Source organism: Lycium ferocissimum, chromosome 1 (genome assembly GCF_029784015.1).
Source record: "Lycium ferocissimum isolate CSIRO_LF1 chromosome 1, AGI_CSIRO_Lferr_CH_V1, whole genome shotgun sequence".
NCBI lineage: Eukaryota > Viridiplantae > Streptophyta > Magnoliopsida > Solanales > Solanaceae > Lycium > Lycium ferocissimum.
In genome coordinates this window covers 7,074,995-7,101,369 of record NC_081342.1, presented here as the reverse complement: position 1 = coordinate 7,101,369, position 26,375 = coordinate 7,074,995, and the positions used below count along the sequence as shown (strand labels likewise).

Below are 26,375 nucleotides of genomic sequence, written 5' to 3'. Positions count from 1 at the left end.
TAAAATTACTTTCATAATGAAGATGACGATGTTAAAATATGAACAATTTTGGATACATGACGATTGGAACACATCATAGCTATATTTTTACGATGGCTCGGGTTTTCATAAAGGATATAGATTTCGAACAAAGAAGTCGTAGTAACAAATATGAAAATATGTATACTTTGAGTTAAGGGTTTCTTATTTCTTGTAAAAAACTATTAAGTATCATTCATTTGTTAAAGAATTACGAGAGTCGATTTTAATTAAATTTAACATATAATTACAAAAAGTATCACCAAATAGCCCCCGTGAGCCTAATCACAAGATCATTGGTAAGTGTTAGTGTTGAAAAAAGGTTTGATCCATTATTGGTTAAAACCATAACCAAACCTTTGATAAATTCATGGAAACTATGGAGGGTTCGTGTTGTTAAGTATATTAGCTTTGGTTGTCCAAATTTATTTGAATTTATGACTATGCCAAATATTCTCTTTCCATTCTTCAAATTTCTTTGGAAAGCCTTTTTTGAAATCACTTTGAGAATGAAACGTTTGCACTTGAATCTATATAAATACTTTTTATTGAAAAGAGATAGTAGGATACTTTTTACATGGAGAAATTTATGGAAACTTATTAGAGTCAAGATGTTCTCCCTTTCCAAGTCGAGAAATTTATGGAAGCTAAAGCATAAAAATAAGTATATTTAAATTAATAATTAAAAGGTATAAAATATCTTTAATTATTTATGAAAAGTTAATATTATACATATAAATAATTATAATATTTTATGAATATAATTATCGGTTTAAAGGATATAAATTAAAAAAGATGGAGTGAAATGTCCATATGTTGTCAAACCAAATAATTTGCTACAAATAACAAATTGTGTTGCATATGTTGAAAACCAAATGTAGAGTTGGGATGTGATGTTAAGTATATTAGCTCAAATGCCTTTCGTATCACCAATTTTAGCTTAATCACTTGATCGAGATCTAATAAAATCGTAGACATAGGCACGTTCCTCCATAAGGGACTCGGTACATTGGAGAATTTATCAAAGAGAGGTTTAGAGAAGGAAAATGTCCTATACTAATGAACATTGTGAGTATAGAGTATGTGATGTTAGTTACACGGACACTTTGGATACGCCAAGCAACTTGCACAAAATATGATATGGGGAACACCGGAACACATACGCGCAGATTATCGGTACGAGATTGAAAAAGCAAATGAAGATAGCTTTACGGCTTTGGAGGTTCAAGATGACAAACTTTTATATTTTTTTGTTGCCTATGGGCCATGCATAAGAGGATTTAAGAACATAAGAAATGTCCTCGCCGTGGATGAGACTTTTTTAACGGGCCAATTTGGTGGTGTAATGCTAATTGCAAGTGGACAAAATAGTGAAAACCAAATATGTCCTATAGTTTAGGCTGTGGTTAACTCAGAGAATGATCTTTCTTGGACTTGGTTTTTTCGTCAATTACTCAATGTAGTGCCAAATACAAATGAGTTATCCATCATATCAGACAGAAATGCGAGCATAAAGAAAGCAATTGCTACAGTTTACGATCAAGCTCATCATGGAGTATGTACCAGGCACCTTGGGGAAAATATTCGTACAAACTACCATGTTGGTTCTTCAATCCTTGGTCTATACTATGACGCATCAAATGCGTATCGAGTCGAAGAGTTCAATGAGTATTTAGAAGAAATTCGACGCAAAGGTTATGGTAATGTTGTTGAATACCTCAAGAATGATGTTGGTTTCGAACGGTGGAGTAGAGTTCATTTTCCAAGAAGAAGGTATGATGTCATGACATCCAATATTGCAGAGTCTGTGAATGCCAGACTTGTAATTGAAAGAGAATATCCCATCATTACTTTATTTAATGCAATTCAAAGGATGTTGTGTCGATGGTTCCATGAGCGTCGTGGTCCAACGTTGTGCACGAGTAACTATTTAGCTCTAACGACAAATACTTTAGTGCGAGAAACTAGACGTGAAATAATAGACAAATTATCTGTACAACAACTTCACGTGAATGAGTTTATTGTTCAAGGGTATGGTCAGGATGCAAGAGTTAACATCAACGACAAAACATGCTCTTGTAGGGTGTGGGATCTTCAGCAATTGCCTTGTGCCCATGCATTGGCAGCACTCAGAGCTCAGCGATTACCAGACTATGGTGAGAGAGTTTACAATCTATGTTCACCATATTATTCAGCAGAATTCCATCGGTTGGCTTATTCAGAGATTATAAACCCCGTTCCTCCATAAGAGCAACGGGAATAGGCCATAGAAAATATAATTAATCCACCCATTGTGAAGCGTGTGAAAGGCCGGAAACATAAGAAAAGGATCCCAACATAAAAAGAACTTGTCCCGATAAACGTACTTGACCTCAAATATGTAGTGTGTTAAATTTTCTTATGTTTTAAGTTAAAAGTGTTAAATTCTCTTATTCCTTATGTTTTCTCTGCAAAACGAAGACATATCGATAAAACTATTTGTCGGCGATTATCGAGAATAAGAAGTATCGATAAGTTTTAGATTCATTGACTCTCAAGTCAATACGAAATATCATCATAAAACTAATAAGGAATAAGACGATAAAGCATACCATATCGGCGGACAAAGCATTTTGCTAATAGGCGGATCATGCATCCGTTCGACGGATACTCAATTTATCAAAGATTTATACAGAGAAAATTTGATGTTACATTCTCTTTTTTTTTTTTGAAAAAAAAAGGAACAATATTACAAACTAAAGCGCAACTTGGACGTACAAGTAAGAAAACAAATATCAAACTCTATATGCACAAGATGGTGCCTTCACAAAAACAAATAGTCGATTTCTTGTAAATCCTCTTATTGTTTCAACTCGAACGATCATGCTAAGTATTTTTTGAATTTTTCATTAGTTTTACTCCTTATTCATCAACTCTCAAGTCAATACGAAATATCAACATAAAACTAATAAGGAATAAGACGATAAAGAGCGATCGATACCACATCTGGCGGACCAAAGCATCTTACGTAACAGATCACGCATCTGTCTGACAGATACTCAATTTATCAGCATTTATATGAGAGAAAATTTGATGTTACATTCTCTTTTTTTTTTTTGAAAAAGAAAGGAACAATATTACAAACTAAAGCGCAACTTGGACGTACAAGTAAGAAAACAAATATCCGAACTCTATATGCACAAGATGGTGCCTTCACAAAAACAAATAGTCAGTCTTCTTGTAAATCCTCTTATTGTTTCAACTCGAACGATCATACTCACTATTTTTTGAATTTTTCATTAGTTTTACTCCTTATTCATCAACTCTCAAGTCAATACGAAATATCATCATAAAACTAATAAGGAATAAGACGATAAAGAGCGATCGATACCATATCTGGCGGACCAAAGCATCTGCTGTAACAGACAGATCATGTATCTGTCGGACAGATGCTCAATTTATCAGCATTTATACGAGAGAAAATTTGATGTTACATTCTCTTTTTTTGTGAAAAAGAAAGGAACAATATTACAAACTAAAGCGCAACTTGGACGTACAAGTAAGAAAACAAATATCCGATATCACATCTAACAGACAGATCATGTATCTGTCGGACAGTTCATAAATTTGTCAATGACTATAAATGAAATAAATGATGATAGAAAATCTACACTGCAAAATTATTTTGATTTTTCATTAGTTTTACTGAAATTAAAATAAGTCAATACGAAATTTCATCAAAAACAAAAGGAATAATATAAATATCGATACTAACTTTTTAAAGTTAAATACATAATTTATCGCATTTATACGAGAGAAAATTTGATGTTACATTCTCTTTTTTTTGAAAAAGAAAGGAACAATATTACAAACTAAAGCGCAACTTGGACGTACAAGTAACGAAAACAAATATATCACTAATGAAATAAATGATGATAGAAAATCTACTATCTTTCTCCTTTTTAAGTTTTATAAATCATATTAAATACAATCCAAGACAAATTTCGAAGCCTCCCACGATTTTCTTTTGTTTGATATTCTTTCAATCATATTTTGGGTTAGTTTTCCTTGTTCGTTTCGCCCTTGTAGTACATACTCCCGCAAATTTGGTAGCTTCATCTTTGTCAACCATGTTGCTTCCTTCCTCTTCAAGCTCACCAATTACCTTCTTTTCCAACATATCTGGTTGTTCATCACCCACCTGAAAATTTTCATCATCATACTTTTTTTTGCTTAATTTTTCTACCTGGACATGCAAACCACCCACTATACCACTCAAGTGGTCTACTTTAGCATCGAGACCATCCATTCTTTCATTCAACTTCTTGTTCATATCCTTCATCTCATTAAACATATTTGCACATAATTCAATAAGTTGAGAAAGTTTGTCTGGTGAATCACTCAAATTAATATTTTCAGTAACTCCCTTTGATGGTTGTCTTCTAATATCAGTTTCATGTCCGTCGTGATCCATAGCTACCGGAATCTCATGCCTTTCGAGAGAAGAGTTAACTAATCGTGTCACACCACTAACTACTTTTGTCAACCGATCTATATTCTCATCCACCTCATCTTTCAAATCCTCCCAATTAATCAAATATGATTTTTTTGACTCAACATTAGTAGGAACCAAAGTAGGATGCACCACAACCTATAAGAAAATAATTGTTAAATAAAACTACAATAATAAAAACTTCTAAAATGAAATATTGCACCAAACAAACTTAAGTATTCACCTCTTTATTTTGCATTGTTAATAACACTGTTTTATAATCTGGGGGTGTCTTCTTTTTATCGTACCATCGGAGCAATCTTGGAAGTGGCAAGGGAGATTCTATCAATGGCTGTCCAAAAGCCTCTCCTAGTATAGGAATTGCTTCGAAAGCCCACACCTATATTGAAAACAAAAAAAGTATTAAATAATATTAGTATATAAATTTCAGATCGATACATAACCTGTCATGACCAATTAAATTTCAGATCGATACATAATCTGTCATGACCAATTCAATATCTATCTCACCATAAAATTATTTAAACTTACCATAAAAGCCCAAGGGAATCCTTGCAAGCTATAACCTTTAGATGTGGAATTATTTTCCTTCCATTCTGCAGACTTTTTCTTTAAGTTAACATTTACGAGGAACTCAACTGTCATCTCAAAAGAACGCCTACCCCAAGGATATGCATTAAAGTAATCCAAGTTTGTCACCATTTTCATATTCTTTATATCAACAGTTCGCTTTTGATCACCAGCCCATAAAAAAGACTCAACAAACCACACCATAGCGATCTTCAACTTTGTTTGCGCATCAAATCTGTCACTCTTTAATATTTCCTTTAAATCATTTCCCGTTAGACTACTCTTTTTGTTCAACACTAGATCTAAAAAATCTTTTGCCTTCCCTTCATCATATAAAGCCTTACCAAAGGGGAATTTTTCCACAATTCAGTCCGGTAATCATAGCAAACTCCTTCATACCAAATCGAATTGGCTTACCATCAATTATGAACCAAACCTCCTTTTTCTTTAAGCTTACAACACGTCGTTGTAGAAGATAGTGTACGATTTGGCCACAAAATTTTTTGTTCCAATTCTCTAGGTTCACTTTTAATAAGCAGCCAAAACAACTATTCATAAATTGGTTGTACACTTTTTCCTTCTCCAAGTAATATTGTATATTTTTAACAACATCCCACCTTGATAAAATGCTCACAAGTCCATCAAAGTGATCCTCGTCCTCCAATTCCTTACGCAAACTATATTGGGAGAGGTCTATTGAGGTTTCACGTTCTGGTATCAATAATGTATCATTCTCCTCAGCAGATTCATCCCCGTTACTAGATGTCTCAGAAGACTCATCCCCATCACTAACTGTTTTAGAAGCCTCATCCCCATCACTAACGGTTTTAGAAGACTCATCCCCCTCGCTAGATATATCATGTTCCTGAAGATATTGTAACAAATGTAATATCAATTAGACAAATAAGGAAAACTAAAGATTGGTGTCAATATTTTAAAGGACTGATTATAAATCGATCCGACCAACTATTAGTCGGTCTATTATATATTTAGAAAATCAGACTGATTTATATATTGTTCAGGTTAATTTACTATCAATCGCCTGATTTGTTAAACAAAATATTTTAGCCTTTTGAATGATTTTATAAAACAGATCGATGGTTGATTGAGTAGACCAATTAATAATCGGTCACATAAATTGTGACGGATTTTTACTTGGTTGGACCGATTTATTACTTGTCACTTAATTTATAAAAGCTGTGATTCCTTTCTCACTGATATGAGAAATTTAAGTTGAAAAGCTAAAAAATGAAGGTGCACCTGATTCTCCTCGAGCTCGCGGCAAACATTTTTAGGATCTACTTACACCATGAATTCTTCAAAGAACAAGTAAAAGTTATGATCAAGAAACAACACCCACAAAGAAAAAGCAATTACTTAACTATAACTCCATATAAACTTTAATTGCATATCTATTACTACAATGTTTTTCTTTAGAAAATAAGATTGATGCTAGAGTTAAGGGAGAGTAGAAAATTTACAATATAAAAATTCAAGAAGAATACTCAAAAAGAAAGTTCTAAAGATGAGTAAATTGGATAAGTAATCTATCTTTAGCAAGAAGGGAGGAGAAAGAGAGAATTGCCTTCAATGGACATATCAATTTTTTTTTAATGTGCCGTTGCAATGGGGAGAGGGATAGCAGATTTGAATTGTTGGAGGAAATATTAGGTTTATATGTTTAATTTATTTATAAATAGGTCTCTAGCTTGTCTAATATTTTAATTATAGCCCAAACATTCATTAAGTGTCTTCTCTTATTTATTTTGATATATTTTAAAATGGATAAATAATAGAAGGCCATTTTGTGAATTGAAGACTTCAATGGGTCTCTCAGCCAAATTTTCTCACATTAATTGCATGATATTTAGTTTCCTTTTAGTTTAGTAAATATAAAGAAAGTAATTTTGTTTTTCTTGTTCCATTTAAATCTCTATAAATAATGATGTATGATGTAATCTTTTAATTTCAATGTAAGAAATCAGTGCAATGAGTTTTGTTCATTCTCTCTTCAATTTCCTTCCCTGCTTTTTTTAATTTCATAACAAAGGTATCAGAGCTTTCTTAGATCTTCATGGATCTATGAGTTTTGTTGAGGAAAAAAAAAAAAAACTTTCAATCAATTTTAATCCTGCAAAGGACTCAATTTTAACTCTACAAATGTCTCATTTTTAATCTTGCAAAGGGCTAACTTTTAACCATGCAAAAGGCTAGTTTATTCACATTTTTTTCACTTTTTAACCCAACGTGGTAGTCCAATATATCCGACTTTCAATATTTTTAACCCGAATAATATACGAGTTTGATATTTTAGCCCGTAGATGAAACATAAAAAATGAAAATGCCAAAAAGAAAAGAAGAAGGGTTACGAAAAGTTAACTAATAGTAATAACAAATGATCCAGTCTTATAAATTTTCAGAATTTTACCAATGATCATCCAATTTCAATTTATTGTAAAATAAATTATAAAATTAATTTTTGTAACCGAAGCATAACTCGACTACGCCGATAAATCAAAGAAAATAGACTTAAGAACATAAAAAAAATGCTACACTCGATCCCGGAAAACACAAGTAGGCATCACAAAAACTTCTACTCTATTTTTTTTGTTTATTGGTGATCCAAAAGTTTTAACGTGAATTTAGGAACTAGCTATCATCTAATTATGCATCAAAGTCACAAATAGTCATTTAAATTAGGTAAAGTTGAATGACTTTTTGAGACTGAAGATAGTTAAGTGACTTTCGATACTAACGATAGTTTAGTGACTTTCACGATACCTATGCAAAGAGATATTTTTATTACAAAAAATTATTTAATGAATTTGGTGCATTAATTTTTTTTGAGTGATCATCCACGAAATTACCCAAAACTTTATACGTGACAATCCAGATGATTATAGTTACCATTCACATACAATTTAGGAAGTTTAACGACATATACCTGGAAAGGGATATCATTAGCCGATTATTTGCATTTGGACAAGTAGAATGATAGACATAATAATGACAATTTATCTAAAACCTAACAAAATGTATGCTTCAAGATCACCCATGTTAATTGTGGACAAGAGAGGGTCGCTCAGATGGTAAGCACCCTCCACTTCCAACTCAAAAGTTGTGGGCTCGAGTCACCAAGAGAGCAAAAAGGGAAGCCCGGGGGAGGGGTAAAAAGAAAACCATATTAATTGTGATTTAATAACATATACTATGAGAAAAGGTTCTCAAATTTTAACCTACAGTCTACAGATATATAGTGCTACCAAATTTTATTTATGGCCATAAAAACCATACAATTGTTATGAAAAGTAAGTAGGGTCAAGGGTGGAAGGCCAAGAATATACCATACCAAATCTTGCTGCTTATTGAATATTAAAGCCTAATTGCTTCTTTCATTATAATTAGAAGAAGACACACGACATAGGTAGTACTGTACACCCAAAGTACGTGTTTTCATTTATTTATTCTTTTTATATTAACGTTGTGTTATGAAACATATGCTAGTATTAATTAACAGCAAGGTTAGAGCTCGGGAACAAAGGAAGGAATTTAACTCGTGATAGTTAAAAATAAAGATGTGAACAATACAAGGTATTTGAATTGAAATCAATATCGAAACTAAAACGGCTATTTAAACACGAAATAAATTTTAGAAACAAGATGAAAGAGATCGCATACTTTGAGGATCATTTTAGCAATTTTTTTTTTTTTGAAAAAAACTAGACATTTACATGTTTAAATCTAACTGAAGAATGTTTTAAAAAAATATTTGACGAAAATCAAAGATATTGACTTTTGACTAATTTAGAGCACCAAAGGTGTTCAAGAATATATATGGGGAACTCCTTTAAACCTACCAACCACAACAACATATCAGTGTGGTCCTACAAGTGAAGTCTGGAAAGGATGCAGATTTTATCTCTATCTTTATAAATTTGAGAGACTATTTCCGATATATCCTCACTCAAATAAAAAAGACATCACAATAAATAGTGTATCAAGATAAAAAAAAAAACATGGTATCAAGGGAATTATGACAACAAAAAAAGCATGATAAAAAGTAATGAGGTAACAGAAAGTTGTACACATTGAAGAAACGAATCTACACGACTGCTACCTAATACAAATACTAAGGGCTCGCTTGGTTAGAAAACAAGTTATTCCGGAATAACTAATTTTGAGATTAGTTATCCCGAAATTATTATTCCACCCTTAATATGGGATAAAAAATACTATAATTCCGGGATAACTAATAATTAGTTATCCTAAATTTTTATTCCAAGTAAACGTGGGACCGATCCAGGGGTTGGGTACACTTAATCACCATAGCCGCCATTTCACAACCTTCAAAATAGCTCCAATTTTCTTTAATAGACAGCTTTAATCACTGCCTCCTAAAAACTAAACTTAATTTCTTTCAACAATGGCTTCTTCAGCTATAACCTCAAGCTCCACACCTTTCATCAACAAGGTTTAATTTGTGTCTACACAAGAAATTATAAACTTGATGCCTACATTAGTCTTAAAAATTTGATCTTTCTTGAATTCTGAGTGACCCATTTTCTTGTTTTTTGTTATTTGTGGTGCAGAAAGATGTGGGTTTATCAGCTTTCTCATCACAGCCTTCATTTTCCATTCAAACTACCAAGAAGAACATGGTTTTCAAGAAAATAATCTGTGTGGTGTCACCAAAGCATACTGAAAGGAAACCAGCCACCACTGGCTCAGTTGGGTATTTGATTGTTCAAATTTATTTATTTTGGAAAAAGATTTGATTTTGATTAAGAAAACAAGCTTGGGTCTTCACTTAAAAATGATCCTAAGTATAATAATGAATATTATTCAGATTTTGAGACTAAAGAACTCCTTTGCTATCAAAATATCCAATATTTCGAAAAAAAAATTCATGATTACCCATAGTCAGGAATAGAATAATTGAGGGAAAGATATTACGCTGATTAAAAAAAAAATGATTGGCAAAAGATGAATTGGCTAGTTCTCATTATTTAATTAAGAAATGTGTGGGAGAGCATTAATTTGCACATTTTGTCCAATCTAACTTGTCTGTTTATCTAATGGAAAAAAAAGAAAAAAGAATCACTTGTGTTTCAAACATACTGAAACTTTAGAAGACTTCCCTATTGTATTGTTGGAATTCAATCTTGATTTCTTCAACTGAAGCTGTTTTATTGTTTATGAATTTCTGTTTTAGGTTTCTCGCGAATCGCTCAATCAGGGATCAAGAATAATTAGGAATAGTAAAAAAATGATTTGAGTCATATACATGGTTTATTCCATTTTAATGGACTAAATCTGCACCATTAGATTTTTGGTTGGATTAAATCTGCACCACTTGGAGGAATATTAGTAACTCCACCGTCTGCATTAACGATCATTTTGAGTGAAATCCTGAATTTAGATAGTTTTTTGGCTTTTTGTTGATTTTCCCATATGGGGTTTTGATTTTAGTGAATCTTGATTGTGGCTTTGTGATAACATTTGTTAGGTTAAGACTGGGATGACTATGACTGAGAAGATATTAGCTAGGGCTTCTAACAAGCCTGAAGTTACTCCAGGGGATAATATGTGGATCAATGTTGATGTCCTGATGACCCATGATATTGGTGGCCCTGCCTCTTTTGCAGTTTTCAAAGAGCAATTTGGACAGAATGCTAAGGTATTTTCTGCTGCTAATAGAGTAACCTTATGTTGCTAATATGATCAATAATAAGATTTATCTATTAGTACTAACTTGGTAATTGATAACACCACATTTCCTTGCTTACTTAAAAATGCAAATTAGCTATATACACCAAAAATGTGCCTTCACATATATATCGGTATAAAAAAATGTCACTATACATATGATTCCTGATTGTCTGATAATCATTGTTTGTGTAATATGCAACAGGTGAACCAAATAGAGAACTTTTGAATAAAAAGCATCCTTATAATTTTTGCAATGACACCTTATTTTATAACTACAAACTTATTTGAACTCCAGTCAATTAGGATTTTTGCTTTTCTTGTTAGTTTGAAGCTTGATCTATTATAGAGTTGAATTGGAGTCAGTTGTGAGGTTATAATGGCTGTTCTTTACGTGGTCAGTTCTCCTTTTCTTTTACTTTTTGTTCATTGCTTTTTGCCTTTTAGGTATTGGAAATAGAAAAGTTCTCAAATTTCATAAACATGTTCTGGATGTTAAAATCAAAGCAACGCGCAACTAGAGGCACTTTATGTCATTCTTTGTGAAGTTTTTAACGAACTAAAAACTGTTAAGGCCAGAGCTAACTAAGTTGAGTAGACACATATTTGTCCACATAAACATGATGTAGCTGTTCTTGATACCATAGGTCTGGAATCCTGAGAAAATTGTCATCATACCTGATCACTACATATTCACGGCTGATGAACGAGCAAACCGTAATGTGGATGTATTGAGAGACCTCTGCAATGAGCAAAATATTAAGTATTTCTATGACATTAAAGAACGTGGGAACTTCTGGGTATGGCTATGGTCTTTATACAGAATCCAACTTATTATATGCTTTGCTGAAGCTTAGTCCCTTTATCTGGTGTTACACAAATGAAAAAACTAAATTATGATGACTGTGTAGGCTAATCCAGATTATAAAGGCGTCTGCCATGTTGCTCTTGCCTAAGAAGGTCACTGCAGACCCGGAGAGGTGAAAATTATTCGCCAATAACCACACTACGAAGGTGTCATAAAATGTGCTGGCGTATACTTTAACTCTGTAAAATTCTTGTATTGTCATCAGGTTCTGCTAGGCACAGACTCTCATACATGTACTGCCGGAGCTTTTGGGCAATTTGCTACTGGAATTGGCAATACAGATGCAGGTTTTGTGTTGGGTACTGGAAAGCTTTTGCTCAAGGTCTGTTGACGTGCCTACGCCAGAAAATGTGGTTTAGTATCATGGTGTGCTGTTTATTTTTCTTTGGAGCATGAAACTTCTTAATTGCTTTTATTGAGACTAGCACTATCTATGAATATTTATTCTGTTGCCAAAAGATATAAGTTCTGTACTAATGTACTTTGGCCTTTATTATGCATTCTTGATTCCTGATTCACAATTTAAAGCTGTGATATGCAAAGTATGGTCATTGACATTTTTCACCAATAAAATTTGGACCTTCATCACCTGTGATTAACAATTTAACATTGGTGCTGAAACAGAGTTTATTTTCTTCAGATTTTGTGTCTACTGTATCACTTTTGGATACTGAACTGAGCTTTTTCTCCTTTGCATCCCACATGATGTTGAGAACCTTCTTTGCTTAAAACCCCAAACTTTCTATTTTTACTGTTGAATGCCTGTAGTTGAGACTTTCATATGATACTTATCCATTAGCCCTCTTAATTTGTATTAAATAAACAAAATAAAGGTTGTTCTTGCTAATGGACATCATTTATGAATTTATATCTGTATGATGTAGGTGCCTCCAACTCTGAGATTTGTCATGGAAGGCGAAATGCCAAGTTACCTGCTAGCTAAGGATTTGATTTTGCAAGTAAGTTTTGTTATATGCATTGTAGCTCATTTCTATTAATTGGATGTCTTATGTGGATAAAACGAGCTGCTATCTTCTGTTCTTCTGTCTTCTGCAAACTTTGTTAGACCAATAATATTCCAAATCCACTTGTTGTCATACTTTCATGTTGCAGATTATTGGTGAAATTTCTGTGGCTGGTGCTACATACAAAACAATGGAGTTTGTTGGCAGCACAGTTGAAAGCTTCAGCGTAAGCATTCTTGAAATCTTGATGGAATTAAGCAGGTTGCATATTTAAGAAGTTAAACAGCTTTTGTTGCTGTAATAGATGGAAGAAAGAATGACGTTATGCAACATGGTTGTTGAAGCTGGTGGGAAGAATGGTGTCATTCTGGCCGATAAAACAACTTATGACTATCTCAAGGTAAATGGATCCAAGCCGTGGGTTCAAGTTACTTCTTTAGATGCTTTCCCCCCTCCATAATGGGCTTAATGTTATCCAGCACATGCTGTCCAAAATCAATAATATATTAATATCTTAATTGCTTGGTCTAGTGAAGGAAAAGAGCTGTTACTCGAAAGCTAATGTATATTCATTTGATGCTGTTACAGGACAAGACTTATGTGCCTTATGAACCTGTTTATAACGATGAAGGAGCCAGGTAATTAACACTGTATACCTTATTTTATGAAGCCATAATGGTTTCACATAATTCTAGTGTGTATACGGTGTATCTTTTTCTTAATAATAACGTAATTATAAACTTGATTCACATGCTCTACTTTTAGTACTTGAAACAGCAGCACATCCATATTGCAAATATAGAAGGAAATGGTTATTCACCATGCTTCCTCACATTACATTAAGGTCCAGCCATGGTACATTCTAGTGGTTCCCACTTGTCAAAATCCTGTGTTCAGTGTAATATTTCCTCAATTGGAATTTCAAATTGATTATGTCTTTTTTTTTTCCCCCTTCTCATCTCCTCTGTAATATGCATTCATGTATCTGCTTATTTTTCTGGAATGTAGCACAACAAAGTGTGGCTCACTTTCTACACATTACTTTAATGTTATGATCTGGGAAAAATTATGTGGAGCTATTGTACGGGTGTTTGTGAATGCGTCCTTTCTAGTTGGAATTTCAATCCTTAAGCTTTATTAAAGCTTTTTGGCAGTTATTACCCAATGTGGTCATTTTGACATCTATCCTGAATACTATAGCAGGATCAAGTGTACTGATCTTCGTTTTGCTAAACATATATATTTTTTGGGTTACATTCTCTGGATGGACCTCCTGCACATTCTTTTGCTCTAATAGAGCCTTCTTAATAGCAACACACACAAGTATGGGTTGCTATCCCACATTTAAGTTTATTTACCAGTGTTATATTGGAAAAAAGATCGCTGATTTCCTCTAAATCATTTCAGTGGAAATTAATGAAACTTGAGATTGAATCAGCAGCAATAGGTTTTAATTTCACTTGCTTTGATCAAACTAGCAATGGGAATAAAAGGGTGAGTCTCAAATTATCCTTAGTCTCAAACTGGTGGAAATGTGTTTGCTCAGAGGAACGCAACTCCTTTTTGTTCCCCTTCTTCATTTTCTGGAATTTGGTCAAATAATGTTTGGTTCTTTTAGTGCGTTTTTGTTGTAACTTCTTGTTACTTAATTGTATTGCATGGCTATCTTTCGAGATCAGACTATGACACACAAGTAATGGAATTGGAAAAGAATGACACATTTGGTGTCCAATTTCAAGGACATGGAATTGTACTCGCTTCTGTTTATGTTGCTTCATTGTTGTAACAAGTTCTCGTCGTATCCAGAATCGATATTTTGTTATCATTTGTAGGTTCACATCAGCATGACCTTTATGAGATATTTTCGTTTTTCATCTCAGATTTCTTAAAGAGTACAAAATTGATGTCTCCAAGTTGGAACCTTTGGTGGCTAAGGTTGGTTTATGATCTATCTTTTTCCCATTTGTTGAAGGCATCACTAGTATTTAAAAGTGTTGTGCTATCAATATAATTTTGTATGTTTCTTCTAAATGATAAGTTGGCAAAAGCTTGAACATGAGTCAGTAGCATTTTTGCAATTTTCTCTTGCGAATAATCAACTAGTATAGTGTCTTGCTTAGTGTTGATATATTTGCTCGGAAGCTTTGTTTTGTGTCATACTCTCATTCTAAGTATCATTTGCTCTAAATGTTTAAAATGTTTTCTGCATTTTGCAGCCTCATTCACCGGATAATCGTGCTTTGGCAAGAGAATGTAAAGATGTGAAAATTGACAGAGTATATATTGGATCTTGTACTGGTGGAAAATTAGAGGACTTCATGGCTGCAGCAAAAGTATTTCTAGCTTCTGTGAGATGTTTACTCCTCTTAATAGTTCTAACAGTGTAGTCTTTTAGTTGGCCATGGCTCAGCAAGAAGTCATCCACTTCATGAGTTGGTGGCAGTTTAGCCTTTCACTTCCCGTGACAAGTACTTGAAAACTGTTAGAGTGGGTTAGAGTCCCACATTAGTTGGGGAATGGACTGGTGTTCTGCTTATATGGACTTGGGCAATCCTCCCCTCATGAGCTAGCTTTTGGGGTTGAGTTAGGCTCAGGTGCCATATCTTTACATGGTATCAGAGCCAGGTACATTCCTATTTGGGCTCTCGGTCCATGCACCAGTTGGGCCTGGGCGTGAAGGGGGGTGTTAGAGTGAGTGAGAGTCCCAGATTAGTTGGGGAATAGACTAGTGTTCTGCTTATATAGACTTGAGCAATTCTCCCCTCATGAGCTAGCTTTTGTGGTTGAGAATTAGGCTCAGGTGCCATATTTTTACATGGTATCAGAGCCAGATCCATCCCTGTTTGTGTTGTGAAGGGGGGTGTTAGAGTCCCACATTAGTTGGGGAATGGACTGGTGGTCTGCTCATATGGGCAATCCTCCCCTCATGAGCTAGCTTTTGGGGTTGAGTTTGGCCCAGGTGCCATATCTTTACAAAAGCAACCTCATTAAGTTACCACTAATGGTGTAGTAATTGGGCAAATGACGTGACCGCTCACATTTAGATCCCAACAATCTATTACTACTTGATTGTTTTATGTTTCAGCCATACCGGTTTATGCTTACGCAGTTAATACCCATCTTGCCATCTCCTTTAGTGTTGTGCCCCTCTGGTAGACAATTTTATGTGCATGATGCAATGTCGCATGGGTGTGTCAGCACACGTCTTATATGGAAGTCAAAGTTTCTTTTTCGTTTAGATTTTTGGTCTATACAAGAATGGTGAGATTTTTGGTCCATACAAGAATGGTGCTTCATATGCTTCACAGACTCTACTTCCCAAGGTAGGGGTAAGGTCTGTGTACACTCTACTCTCCCCGGACCTCACTTTGTGGGATTTCACTGGGTATGTTGTTGTTGTTGTTGTATGCTTCATATGTTTCACAGTCTTGTCAAATGATTATAACTGTTCCCCCTAATTTTTTTTTTTATGCGGCACTGCTTCTTGTTTTTAGTTCATCTCCTGGTAGGAGACAATGTAGTTACCGGTTTGCGCGATGAAGTCCTTGTTGTTATGTTTCCGAATCCATAGAAAGAATCTTCCATTATGTCTTCTATGGTTTCCTTCTGTTTAAAATGTGAACAGCAAGACATGAGCTTAATCAGGAAATCCAATCAAGCAGTTTAAATTAGATCTTTTCAGGCTAAGAAATTGATTGTGGCTTGTGCAGGGAAAGAAAGTAAAAGTTCCAACTTTCTTGGTTCCTGCTACTCAAAAGGTTTGTTATATTATCTTTATATCCAGCTATGATATCAATGTAGACCGAACCGTATAATGCAAATTTTTTAAAATGTTTAAGGTGTGGATGGACATATATAGTCTCCCAGTTCCAGGATCTGGTGGCAAAACATGTTCCCAGATTTTTGAGGAAGCAGGTTGTGAAACACCTGCAAGTCCTAGTTGTGCGGCTTGTCTGGGCGGTCCTCAAGACACTTACGCACGCATGAATGAACCTAAGGCAAGCTGTTAATAATCTCATGTGAATTGTAGGAATAAAAGATCAATTTTTCCTTTATTGCAGTGTAAATCTTTACCTTACTCTTTTATTTTCAGGTCTGCGTCTCGACCACAAACAGAAACTTCCCAGGTAGAATGGGGCACATTGAAGGTCAGATTTATCTTGCATCCCCATATACAGCTGCAGCATCAGCATTAACTGGCAAAGTCACTGATCCTAGAGAATTTTTGCTGTGAAGTTCTTAAGAGTAACTTTTTCTCGGTTCGAGTTGGACAATATGTTGTGTACACTAGCAGATAACAGAGCCTAAGCTGTTGTTCATACCGTTGCAGTATACTAAAAGAGGGCTGTTTTGGTCTACTTTCATTTTTTTTTGGGTTATTTTTACCTTTTTGGAACTTGAATAAGGACTAATAGTTTGTCTTCTTGGTTGAACTACTAAATTCTGATAGTCGATGCAATGAGAATAACAAAATTTCGAGGCATATTCTGGCTCAAGCTCTTCTGTGAGCTCAAAGGAACAATGTTAGATGTGGTTTTTTGCTAGTTATGCAGAAACTAGCAGAATCAAGAAATGACATTTTGGTAACTTAGAACTTCAAAAGGCCTGGTTGAAAATATTTTTCTTGGTAAGCAAAATTTTATTGATACCAGAAGTGATAATTACAAAACCAAGTAGGAGCTGACCACCTACTTCTCAGAAATCTCCCAACAGCTACAAAAACTCTAAACAGAATATAGCTGCAAGCAACAAAGTTGATGCATTCATTTACATTTGCCAAACCTCTTCTACTACAAAATAAAGAAAACAGCAGTACAAGCTAATCCTGAGTACAACATAAAAATCTACAGCTATGGCATGTGATTTAGAGAATCCAGTGTGGCTCTCCACTTCTGCAGCTTGTTTCCTCTGATGTGTATGTGAATTGCTATTTCCCTGTACACCTTGTTGCTGTTGAACTGCCCTGCCTGAAACCTGAGGTTGTTCCTCTCTCTCCAGATAACAGATACCAACATAGCAAATGCACTACTAACTATTGCTCCTTGACCTGTCTTCTTCCTTGTCCATCCGCAAACCCACTGAAGTTCCTCCTACCAAGTGCCAATGGTTCTATGAAGTCCCATCCATTTCAGTAACCTGCTCCATAAACCATTAGTGACAAGACAATCAAATAGCAATTGATCAAGGGTCTCTACAGTATTATCACAGAGATACACTCCATAGGCACATGAATCCCAATCTTGAGCAATCTATCTACTGTGGCAAGCTATGTTGCTCGGACCCTTCAACACGACACGACACCGACACCGACACCGGATTCGTGTCGGATCTGCAATTGGATACCTTGACCAAATCCATGGACTGAAAAAAATTTGAGGCCAAATTGAAAGAAATGGAGAGCTTTGAAGAATGGACACTTATTGTATCTAGAAGAATTTCAAGTTAATTAAAAATTAATATTTAATTATAAATGAAACATAACTATAAAAAATTATTTTTGTTTTTATTTCTAGGCATAGATTTAGTTATTTTTCTTATAATTTTGAATTATTTTAGTCCCCACACTTGGGATCCGGAATCTTAAAATTTAGATTATGCTCCGACCTCTAGATCCGTACCCGTATCCGACACTCGACACCGAGTCCGAGCAACATAGGTGGCAAGTCTTCTCCAAGCTGCTAACCACAAAATAAATTTATGTCTTGGATGGATATTCTGTTGGGGGGCAACACTCTCCCAAGCGACTTTCTGGTACTGGGGTATTAAGCACAGATACAACTTTTTGATGGAAAATCTACCCTGAGTAACCATTGTATTCAGCTTGTCAGAAAGAGTACCTTGCAAAGACTGAGCCTGCATCAAGTATTTCCTGAAATCCAATATTTTCCTTATCACCCAAGTAGCATTTACTGCGATATCACAAGTTTCAACAGTGTCATCCTTCATATAGTATTCATTTACCCATTTTATCCACAAGCAATCTTTCTTGCAATTGATAGCCCAGAGTTGTTTCAATATTGCAGCTTGGTTCCAGTGGAGTAAGCTAAGTATGTTATGTCCCCCTGCAGCTTTTGCAAACACATCTTTGCCCAAGATACTAGAGCTTTCCTTGAGTTAGAAACAGACCCTGTCCACAAGTATGTTCTACAAACACTATCAATCAGCTTGAGTATCCTCTTTGGGAGCACAAAGATTTGTGCCCAATAGGTTTGAATACCAAAGATCACTGATTTTATCAAGTGAGTCCTTCCAGCGTAAGACAACAGTTTAGCTGACCAGCACCCAATTCTTTCTGTAATTTTCTCCACTAATGGAAAGCATTGAGCAATAGTAAGTTTCTTTGAGGACAAGGGAACCCCTAAGTATTTGAAGGGCAGTTCCCCCTCCTTGTACCACAAAACTTGCAGTATTTCCTGTTTCAGACTTGGTGCAACCCCTGACATATATATGGAGCTTTTATCTTTGTTTGCTTCTAAGCCTGAAGCAGCTGAGAATCTGTGAAAAGCCCCTTGCAGCATCTGGATTGACGTCACCTCTTCGTTGCAGAACATTAGCAGATCATCTGCAAAGCAGATGTGCACAACCCCTAACTTGTTGCATCTTGGATGGAACTTGAAATCCCTCTGTTGCAGTAAAAGAACCAGTTCCCTTTGGAGGTACTCCATGGCAATCACAAAGATATAAGGGGACATTGGGTCCCCTTGTCTTATCCCTCTCTTCCCTTGAAAAGGTGGCTAAACCACCATTTAAACCCAAGGAGTAAGAGACAGATGAAATACACTCCATTATCCAACATATGAAGTACTACTCTGGACTTGCATTCTATTGTACTGTCCTTTTTTACTGTGTTACATCTTAACAGCCAAACTAGACTCAACTCAAGAAATATACATTTCTCCAAAGTCTTGTAAGTAAAATCTATACTGCTAGGTAAAATACCTTATGAACCTTTATAATATAGAAGCAAACGCGTGAAATATTGGACTAGTCTCCTAATATTGAAGCACTTCTGTTCTTTCTTTAAAATCATTTAAATAATAAACGAGGGAAAGAATAATAGGAAAAGTTTCAAGTTCATCGTCGATCTTCCTTTTTGTATTTTCTGGTATGCCACTCCACCAGCAAAAAGCAAAAGAACCAAGTCATCTGTGGAGACTGTGGTGATATAAAAAATTTGCACCTATCTATTTAGTTAGTCCACTAGTTTCATTGATCCCATTCGGTCTTCCTTTTCTATTTTCTTTTAATAGTTTGGCCTATCAAAAACATTGTCGGCCTATGAAAGTGGTTTCGATCCTTCCGGTATGCCAGAAGTCGTTTTGATAAAGATCTTGTTTCCATATTTATTATTCATGACCCGGAAATAACCTTCTCTTTTCCTTGGGTAGTACCTCACAACAAGATTGAAGCTAGAGATTTGACAACAGAGATAGGACAGGGTTCTATACCTACCTTAGTCTCAAACAGAAATAGGGCGCAAGCTAGGGATATTACCCATTCGTTCTAAAGCTATTTATTTGATTGCAGACATTTCTGGAACACCTCTAACGGAGGGATAAATAGTCAACTTTGAAAGAACTTATTGACCTTGAGTTTGCTTTTAGGTATAAAAATGTCATCAGAACTCAAAAAGGTTATTAGAGACTTTCAGATGACTGGATATCTTTACTTGCTACTAAATGACTTTTCCAAAAAAATGAACATTCTTTTTTTTTTTTTTTTTTTTTCGTAGAACCATTAAAAAAAAAAAAATTGTGCTAACAGAAAGAATATTTTGGGGTCAATGATACTACAGGGCATATGTCTTACTGTAGGAAAAATTTAGTCAGAGTGACACTACAGGCGGCTGGTGCATGTATCTTCTCACAGGATTTCTGCACCAGATAATTACACTAGTGCATAATGCTATCTTGTCTACTTTGATCAGGAAACTGTTACAATTTTTAAAAATGAAAGAGAAAGACTTATCTTTTTACTTTCAAAATCTAGTTGTATCTTTTGACTGTCAAAATCTAATTGGTAATATCATACTTTATGATCAATTCTACTTCTCCATTTCAACATTCAACAGCTATACTAGTCACCCTTGCCATCTAAATGTATAATAGTCAAAAAACAAGAAGATGTCATGTCATTCAGTAATTAAAATACAGGAGTTCTTATCACAATTCACAAAGACAATTCAGAAGCTAAGTGAATTCTCTGCTACTGAGGATGGCTTCATTTTCCGCCAGCTATACTTATTTTCTGAACAAGGTATGAGGGTTCTTGCAAAAATCAGTTTTTTTTTTTGTCAAGAATTGATCAAACTCACTGTAATCCAACTTTGTTTATTCTATTTTATCTGCAGAATGTAGTGTCTTTATCTGACTTCTCTCCCCTATATCAGTATCCAAATCAAAATTCCACGAGAAGATGTTCCAAGAAAATTGTTTCTGTGATCACACAACCAAGTGCACGAAGGCCTGCCACCACTGGCTCAGTTGGGTTTTTTCTATTAAATCTTTTATTATCATAAAGTTTCCTTTTTTTTAACTTGGGTAATAAAGTTGCAAACTTTCACATACATCTCAATGGTACTTGATGTTTCGATTGTAAAATTTTGATTTTTCAGGTGAAGAATTGGATGACTATGACTGAGAAGTTACTGGCTAAAGCTTCTGAGAAGCTTCATGTGGTTCCAGGTGAGAATTTATGGGCCAATGTTGATGTTTTGATGACCAATGATATTACTGGGCCTGGTGCTTTTGGAGTATTTAAAAGAGAATTTGGAGAAAATGCCAAGGTATGCTAAAATAGCCATATTGTGAATTCAAGTTGAGTTTCATTGTCATTGTTATAAATGTTTCAAGATTTATGTTTTGTGGTTTTCGGATTTTTTAGTTTATAAAATTCACAATTGAGGAAAATTTCCAGGAAACATTAAACAAGAGCAAGTTAGAATTCAATTCCTTCCAAGACTTGATTAAATTCGTTACTTCTATGGCTATAATAATAATAATAATGCCAGGGATTGTTTGTTTTCTTCAATATCTTAGGTCTGGGATCGTGAAAAGGTAGTTGTCATACCTGACCACTACATTTTCACAGCTGATGAACGAGCAAACCGTAATGTGGATACTTTGAGGGACTTCTGCAATGAGCAAAATATTAAGTACTTTTATGACATTAAGGACCTTGGAAACTTCCAGGTAGACTATTGAGTCTCATATCTCCAAGCTTTTGTATCATTGATGACAGTTGCTAAAGCATGGAGGACTGAATATGTTGACAGGCTAATCCAGATTACAAAGGAGTGTGCCACATTGCTCTTGCCCAAGAAGGTTACTGCAGGCCTGGAGAGGTGAAGTTTGCGCTAGACATGTAAAGATCCTAATATGCCTTGTCCGTCAATGTGCTTCTTTTGACTTTGTACGTTTATCTGCAGGTTCTGGTAGGTACGGACTCACATACATGTACTGCGGGAGCATTCGGGCAATTTGCATCTGGAATCGGCAACACCGATGCAGGTTTTCTGCTGGGTACAGGAAAGATTTTACTCAAGGTAAGTAACTTCTTTATTTCTGTTCCTAATTGTATTTGATTTTCACTTGGACCGCATAACTCTTTTAGCATGAGAATCATCACTTCTAGGTGGATAAGAAAAATAAAATAAAAAATATGTTCTTTAGATCCCTGTGTTTCAGGTTCCTGCAGTTCTCACATAGATCTACTGTGAAATACAGGTTCCTCAAACTATCAGATTTGTGTTGGATGGTGAAATTCCCAATTACATTCTAGCTAAGGATTTGATTTTGCAAGTAGGTTCTTCAGACAGCCTCTTACTATTTTCATATCTTTCTCATTTTGGAAGTACTAGGAACTGACACGTGCTGCGCATGTGTATATCACTCAGGACTCAAGTATTATGTATATCTACTTAGAATCTTATGGTACACAAATAATTATATTCTATTTTATGTTTATATTGTTAAATATCACATACTAATGTAAAAGAGCTGTGTTACAAAAATGTGATGGTCTATGTTAGTTGCTTGTTAAGGTGTGCTAGCCTTTTCAGGTTGAGCAGCTGCTTCAATCTCAAGACTATGAGGTCTTACTTCTGTATAAGACTAACTAGACCATTTATCCTAATTGAGACTTCATTTTGTATATGACTATTGCGCTTAATATATCTCGAAGATAGTCTAGAATTTCAAGTGAAGCAAACGAGACTTTGTTTCTGTAAGGGATTGATTAACTATTTATGATAATTTCTCTCCTATTATATTCCTCATTAGCCTTTCTTTGGCGTAAACAAATTTAGAATGACAGGGTGTCAATGATGTTTTGGTTAATTTCTCTCGTATTGGATAGTCTATATTAGACTTTCTTCGGTGGAAGCAAACGTATAATGACAGGTTATCCTAGTCTTAAGGAAAAGGACTGGATACAAAGTAGGAAGAGACATATCACACTTTAAGATTATACATGTGAGTTAAATGATGAATCGTGTATCATTTCTTGTTGAATTTGACATATTTGGTGGTCCCATAAAGTTTCAGATTCCAATAGACATGATTGTAAATTTGACATCCCAGGTTATTGGTGAAATTTCTATGGCTGGTGCAACATACAAAACAATGGAGTTTGTTGGTACTGCTGTTGAAAGTTCAACAGTAAGTTTAAGTTTATTGACTTTACAATGGAAGTAACCGAGTTACATTGTTTTGGCTTATTAAAATCTCTATTCTTTACATTTATTAAAGATGGAAGACAGAATGACGTTATGCAATATGGTTATTGAAGCTGGTGGAAAGAATGGTGTTATTCCAGCTGATAAAACAACATATGACTACCTTAAGGTAAGTGTGACAAGTCCAGTTCAGCTTATGATAAAACAACATATGACTACATGTCTTAATTATTCCCTTTAGCTGCTTCGCGTTTGAGCGAAATAAGACCAGTTCTGTTGCTAATGAACATCTTTCTTGTTTTCTTGTCACAGGACAAGACTACTGCGCATTATGAACCTGTTTACAGTGATGACCAAGCCAGGTAACCAACACAAAAGACATTGGAGTAGAATCATTTGTGTTTTTTTTGTGAAGGGTTCGAGCCGTGGAATCAGCTACTGATGCTTGTGTCAGCTACCCTGCCTACATCACACCCCCTTAGGGTGCAGATGTTCCCCGGACCCTACGTGAATGCGGGGTGCTTCATGTACGTGGCTGCCCTTTTATTGGGGAAAAAATTGTATATTTTTGGGCTTCCTACCTTTTTCCCAGTTCTCTGGTTTCACATTCTATAGCACTTCCATGATCTTTGTCTTTTGTGCATCAATCTGAGAAAAAGTTTTCGTTGCCAACTTGATTCCTGTGACCACTAAGGCATTATAATCTATCCACAAAACCAAAGCTTTCCCCTCCAAAGTAAGGCTTGCCTCCCACTAGGGTTGAGCGCTCATGTTAACAATATCTCTTTATGATATCCATGACCTATTAAAATGCACCATAGCTTTGTTGAAGAATTTGCTTGACACTTTTGCTAAGATGATATGCATGACTTATTAAATGATTGCATTTAATTCCAGATTTCTTGTGGAATACCATTTTGACACCTCAAAGTTGGAGCCCTTAGTAGCAAAGGTGGGTCATAATCTCGCTGTTAATACTTTTGATCATAAGTTCCTTGTTTGTGCATATGATCTTCAATATTTCTTTATAGTTCTCTCTTGCGTATTGAATTTTTAGGTTTGCTTCCTTGATTGACAAAGTATTTGCAAAATATATCACTGATTTTGATCCATTTCATTATTAGGGACTGAAAGGAAAGTCGCCAAAAAGTTAAAACTTCCCTACATTTGATAAATAAGAAACTTATGGGACTTATTTTCTTAGCCTTTCCTGCAATTCAAGTATCACAAAAACTATATCTTCTCATTAACTTTCTTTTCCCATCGAATATCACATGAAAGGAAATGCTGCTTATCTGATGTTCAAACAAACACTTCTTTGTAGATTAAGAAGAGGCCATGCACTTATTTAAGTGAACTTGAATATATCCTAATCCTTTTTATGTACTTTTCAGCCTCATTCTCCTGATAATCGTGCTTTGGCAAGAGAATGCAAAGATGTTAAGATTGACAGAGTATATATTGGATCTTGTACCGGTGGAAAAACAGAGGACTTCATGGCTGCTGCCAAAGTTCTTCTAGCATCTGTAAGATTATATCTCTTTCTTAAAACTTCACTATGACCATTCTTAGTCAATGTGAGCTTAGATATTTATTATGTTGCACTTGTCAATTCCTTTAACAGCCTGTTTAACTCAATCCTCCAGGATGCATATTGATATGCTTGATTTGTTGTTGATGCACGAGTCCCAAAAGCATATTTTGTACTAATCCAACTAGGTCATATTCCTTTATGTTATTGTTAAATAAGCATTTTGTGCTCACATGATGCTTCTAGGTGGAAGTTTGGATGTGATGTTTTTCCAACCTTTTTTCTGACTATTGAAGACATAATTAAGTAATTAATGCACTATCCAAGCTTTTAGATGAGATGGTTGCACACTTCAACACAAACTATCTTTGAAAAATTGAACAGAACTTCAGGAAAACTGCCAGTCTTTTTAGGGCAACCGATTCTTTTTAACATATTCTTCTGAAAGTATCCTGTTTGTTGCATCTTTGGTGGCTAACGGAGTTTTACAATCATTTCAGGGAAAAAAGGTCAAAGTTCCAACATTCCTTGTCCCTGCTACTCAGAAGGTTTGTGCTCTTACATATTATTTCTCCGGATTTGGATACTCATTTATCCAACATGAATCTTATGGTGTTGTACCACATGATGCAAACCATCACAATATTTCAGGTCTGGATGGATTTATATACTCTCCCTGTCCCAGAATCCGGTGGCAAAACTTGTTCACAGATTTTCGAGGATGCTGGCTGCGATACACCAGCAAGTCCTAGTTGTGGTGCTTGCATGGGTGGTCCCAGAGACACTCATGCTCGGTTGAATGAACCTCAGATAAGTTTCACCTTTTTTTAGAAGTAAAAAGTTGTCAGTAGTCACCAATTCTTGCATTTTTTCTGAATCCCTTGTTAGAATTTCTTGCCTGGCTCCACTATATCGTACCATTCAGCATACTTGACATTGTAATCCAAAATAATAATCTGGTCTTTGCATTGTGGATCAGGATATTTTTTTCCCCTTTCTAATATACCAGTTCAGGATTAAGATGTAGTTGATAGATTGATCTGTTTGTACAAGATCAGCTCATTCTTCTTATGGCTAGTTCTTCAAGTTACTCATATTAACAAGGAAATGAAAGTTTATCGCGCTGTTGCAATGTAGAACAACTTTGAGCTGAACGAATGATTTGATTTTGCAGGTCTGTGTCTCGACCACAAACAGAAACTTCCCGGGACGAATGGGACATATGGAAGGTCAAATTTATCTTGCATCTCCATATACAGCTGCAGCATCAGCATTAACTGGTCATGTTACTGATCCCCGAGAGTTTCTGCAGTAACATGCTTGATTATTAATCTTAAAACGCCCTTAAGCTTGAACGTTTTGTATGTTGTTCACTTGTTTGTATACCTGTGAATTTTGTGTTCCAATGAAGTAAGATTGACAAAATACAGGTTTCTCTAGTTCTCTTAGCTATAGTTACATTTACGTACTCGTGGAAAGTGAAAAGACGTGCTGAATTTTGTGAATCGCTTCATCTAAAAGATTAATGCCTCAATATAACTTCTCTAATG

At 35.1% G+C, this 26,375-nt stretch overlaps 4 protein-coding genes and 1 pseudogene across 4 annotated transcripts; 3 read left to right on the top strand and 2 right to left on the bottom strand.

Moving 5' to 3' along the window:
- Positions 1-1,153: 1,153 nt before the first annotated feature.
- Positions 1,154-2,266, top strand: LOC132061523 (uncharacterized). The gene is made up of 2 exons (XM_059454323.1): positions 1,154-1,376; positions 1,482-2,266. Exons 1-2 carry the CDS (start codon positions 1,154-1,156, stop codon positions 2,264-2,266), a joined length of 1,008 nt encoding a protein of 335 aa, XP_059310306.1.
- A 1,773-nt stretch (positions 2,267-4,039) lies between these two features.
- LOC132061513 (uncharacterized) lies at positions 4,040-5,677 on the bottom strand. Its single transcript, XM_059454315.1, has 3 exons — positions 5,042-5,677; positions 4,734-4,889; positions 4,040-4,648 (listed from the first exon to the last, which is right to left on the bottom strand). Exons 1-3 carry the CDS (start codon positions 5,282-5,284, stop codon positions 4,040-4,042), a joined length of 1,008 nt encoding a protein of 335 aa, XP_059310298.1. The 5' UTR covers positions 5,285-5,677.
- A 3,709-nt stretch (positions 5,678-9,386) lies between these two features.
- On the top strand, positions 9,387-17,100 carry LOC132039727 (3-isopropylmalate dehydratase large subunit, chloroplastic-like; annotated as a pseudogene).
- Positions 17,101-18,630: 1,530 nt separating this feature from the next.
- On the bottom strand, positions 18,631-19,311 carry LOC132061506 (uncharacterized). Its single transcript, XM_059454309.1, has one exon. The coding sequence runs from the start codon at positions 19,309-19,311 to the stop codon at positions 18,631-18,633; it is 681 nt and encodes a 226-aa protein (XP_059310292.1).
- A 464-nt stretch (positions 19,312-19,775) lies between these two features.
- On the top strand, positions 19,776-26,375 carry LOC132039818 (3-isopropylmalate dehydratase large subunit, chloroplastic-like). The gene is made up of 15 exons (XM_059430378.1): positions 19,776-20,875; positions 20,970-21,101; positions 21,234-21,404; positions 21,658-21,810; positions 21,894-21,962; positions 22,047-22,163; positions 22,345-22,419; positions 23,200-23,277; positions 23,368-23,463; positions 23,607-23,656; positions 24,192-24,246; positions 24,689-24,820; positions 25,326-25,373; positions 25,477-25,635; positions 26,000-26,375. The coding sequence occupies exons 1-15, from the start codon at positions 20,834-20,836 to the stop codon at positions 26,138-26,140; spliced, it is 1,518 nt and encodes a 505-aa protein (XP_059286361.1). The 5' UTR covers positions 19,776-20,833; the 3' UTR covers positions 26,141-26,375.

What these genes read in the sequence shown, in the direction of transcription:
- LOC132061523 (XM_059454323.1), top strand. Translation starts at nt 1,154, where the DNA reads ATGATATGGGGAACACCGGAACACATACGCGCAGATTATCGGTACGAG. An exon ending in TGGTGTAATGCTAATTGCAA is followed by an intron (nt 1,377 to 1,481) that starts GTGGACAAAATA and finishes TACTCAATGTAG; the next exon opens with TGCCAAATACAAATGAGTTA.
- LOC132039818 (XM_059430378.1), top strand. Translation starts at nt 20,834, where the DNA reads ATGGCTTCATTTTCCGCCAGCTATACTTATTTTCTGAACAAG. An exon ending in GGCCTGCCACCACTGGCTCA is followed by an intron (nt 21,102 to 21,233) that starts GTTGGGTTTTTT and finishes TTGATTTTTCAG; the next exon opens with GTGAAGAATTGGATGACTAT. An exon ending in CTGCTGTTGAAAGTTCAACA is followed by an intron (nt 23,278 to 23,367) that starts GTAAGTTTAAGT and finishes CATTTATTAAAG; the next exon opens with ATGGAAGACAGAATGACGTT.
- LOC132061506 (XM_059454309.1), bottom strand. Translation starts at nt 19,311, where the DNA reads ATGTCCCCTTATATCTTTGTGATTGCCATGGAGTACCTCCAAAGGGAA.
- LOC132061513 (XM_059454315.1), bottom strand. Translation starts at nt 5,284, where the DNA reads ATGGTGTGGTTTGTTGAGTCTTTTTTATGGGCTGGTGATCAAAAGCGA. An exon ending in GATTCCCTTGGGCTTTTATG is followed by an intron (nt 4,890 to 5,041) that starts GTAAGTTTAAAT and finishes TTTTCAATATAG; the next exon opens with GTGTGGGCTTTCGAAGCAAT. An exon ending in TAACAATGCAAAATAAAGAG is followed by an intron (nt 4,649 to 4,733) that starts GTGAATACTTAA and finishes ATTTTCTTATAG; the next exon opens with GTTGTGGTGCATCCTACTTT.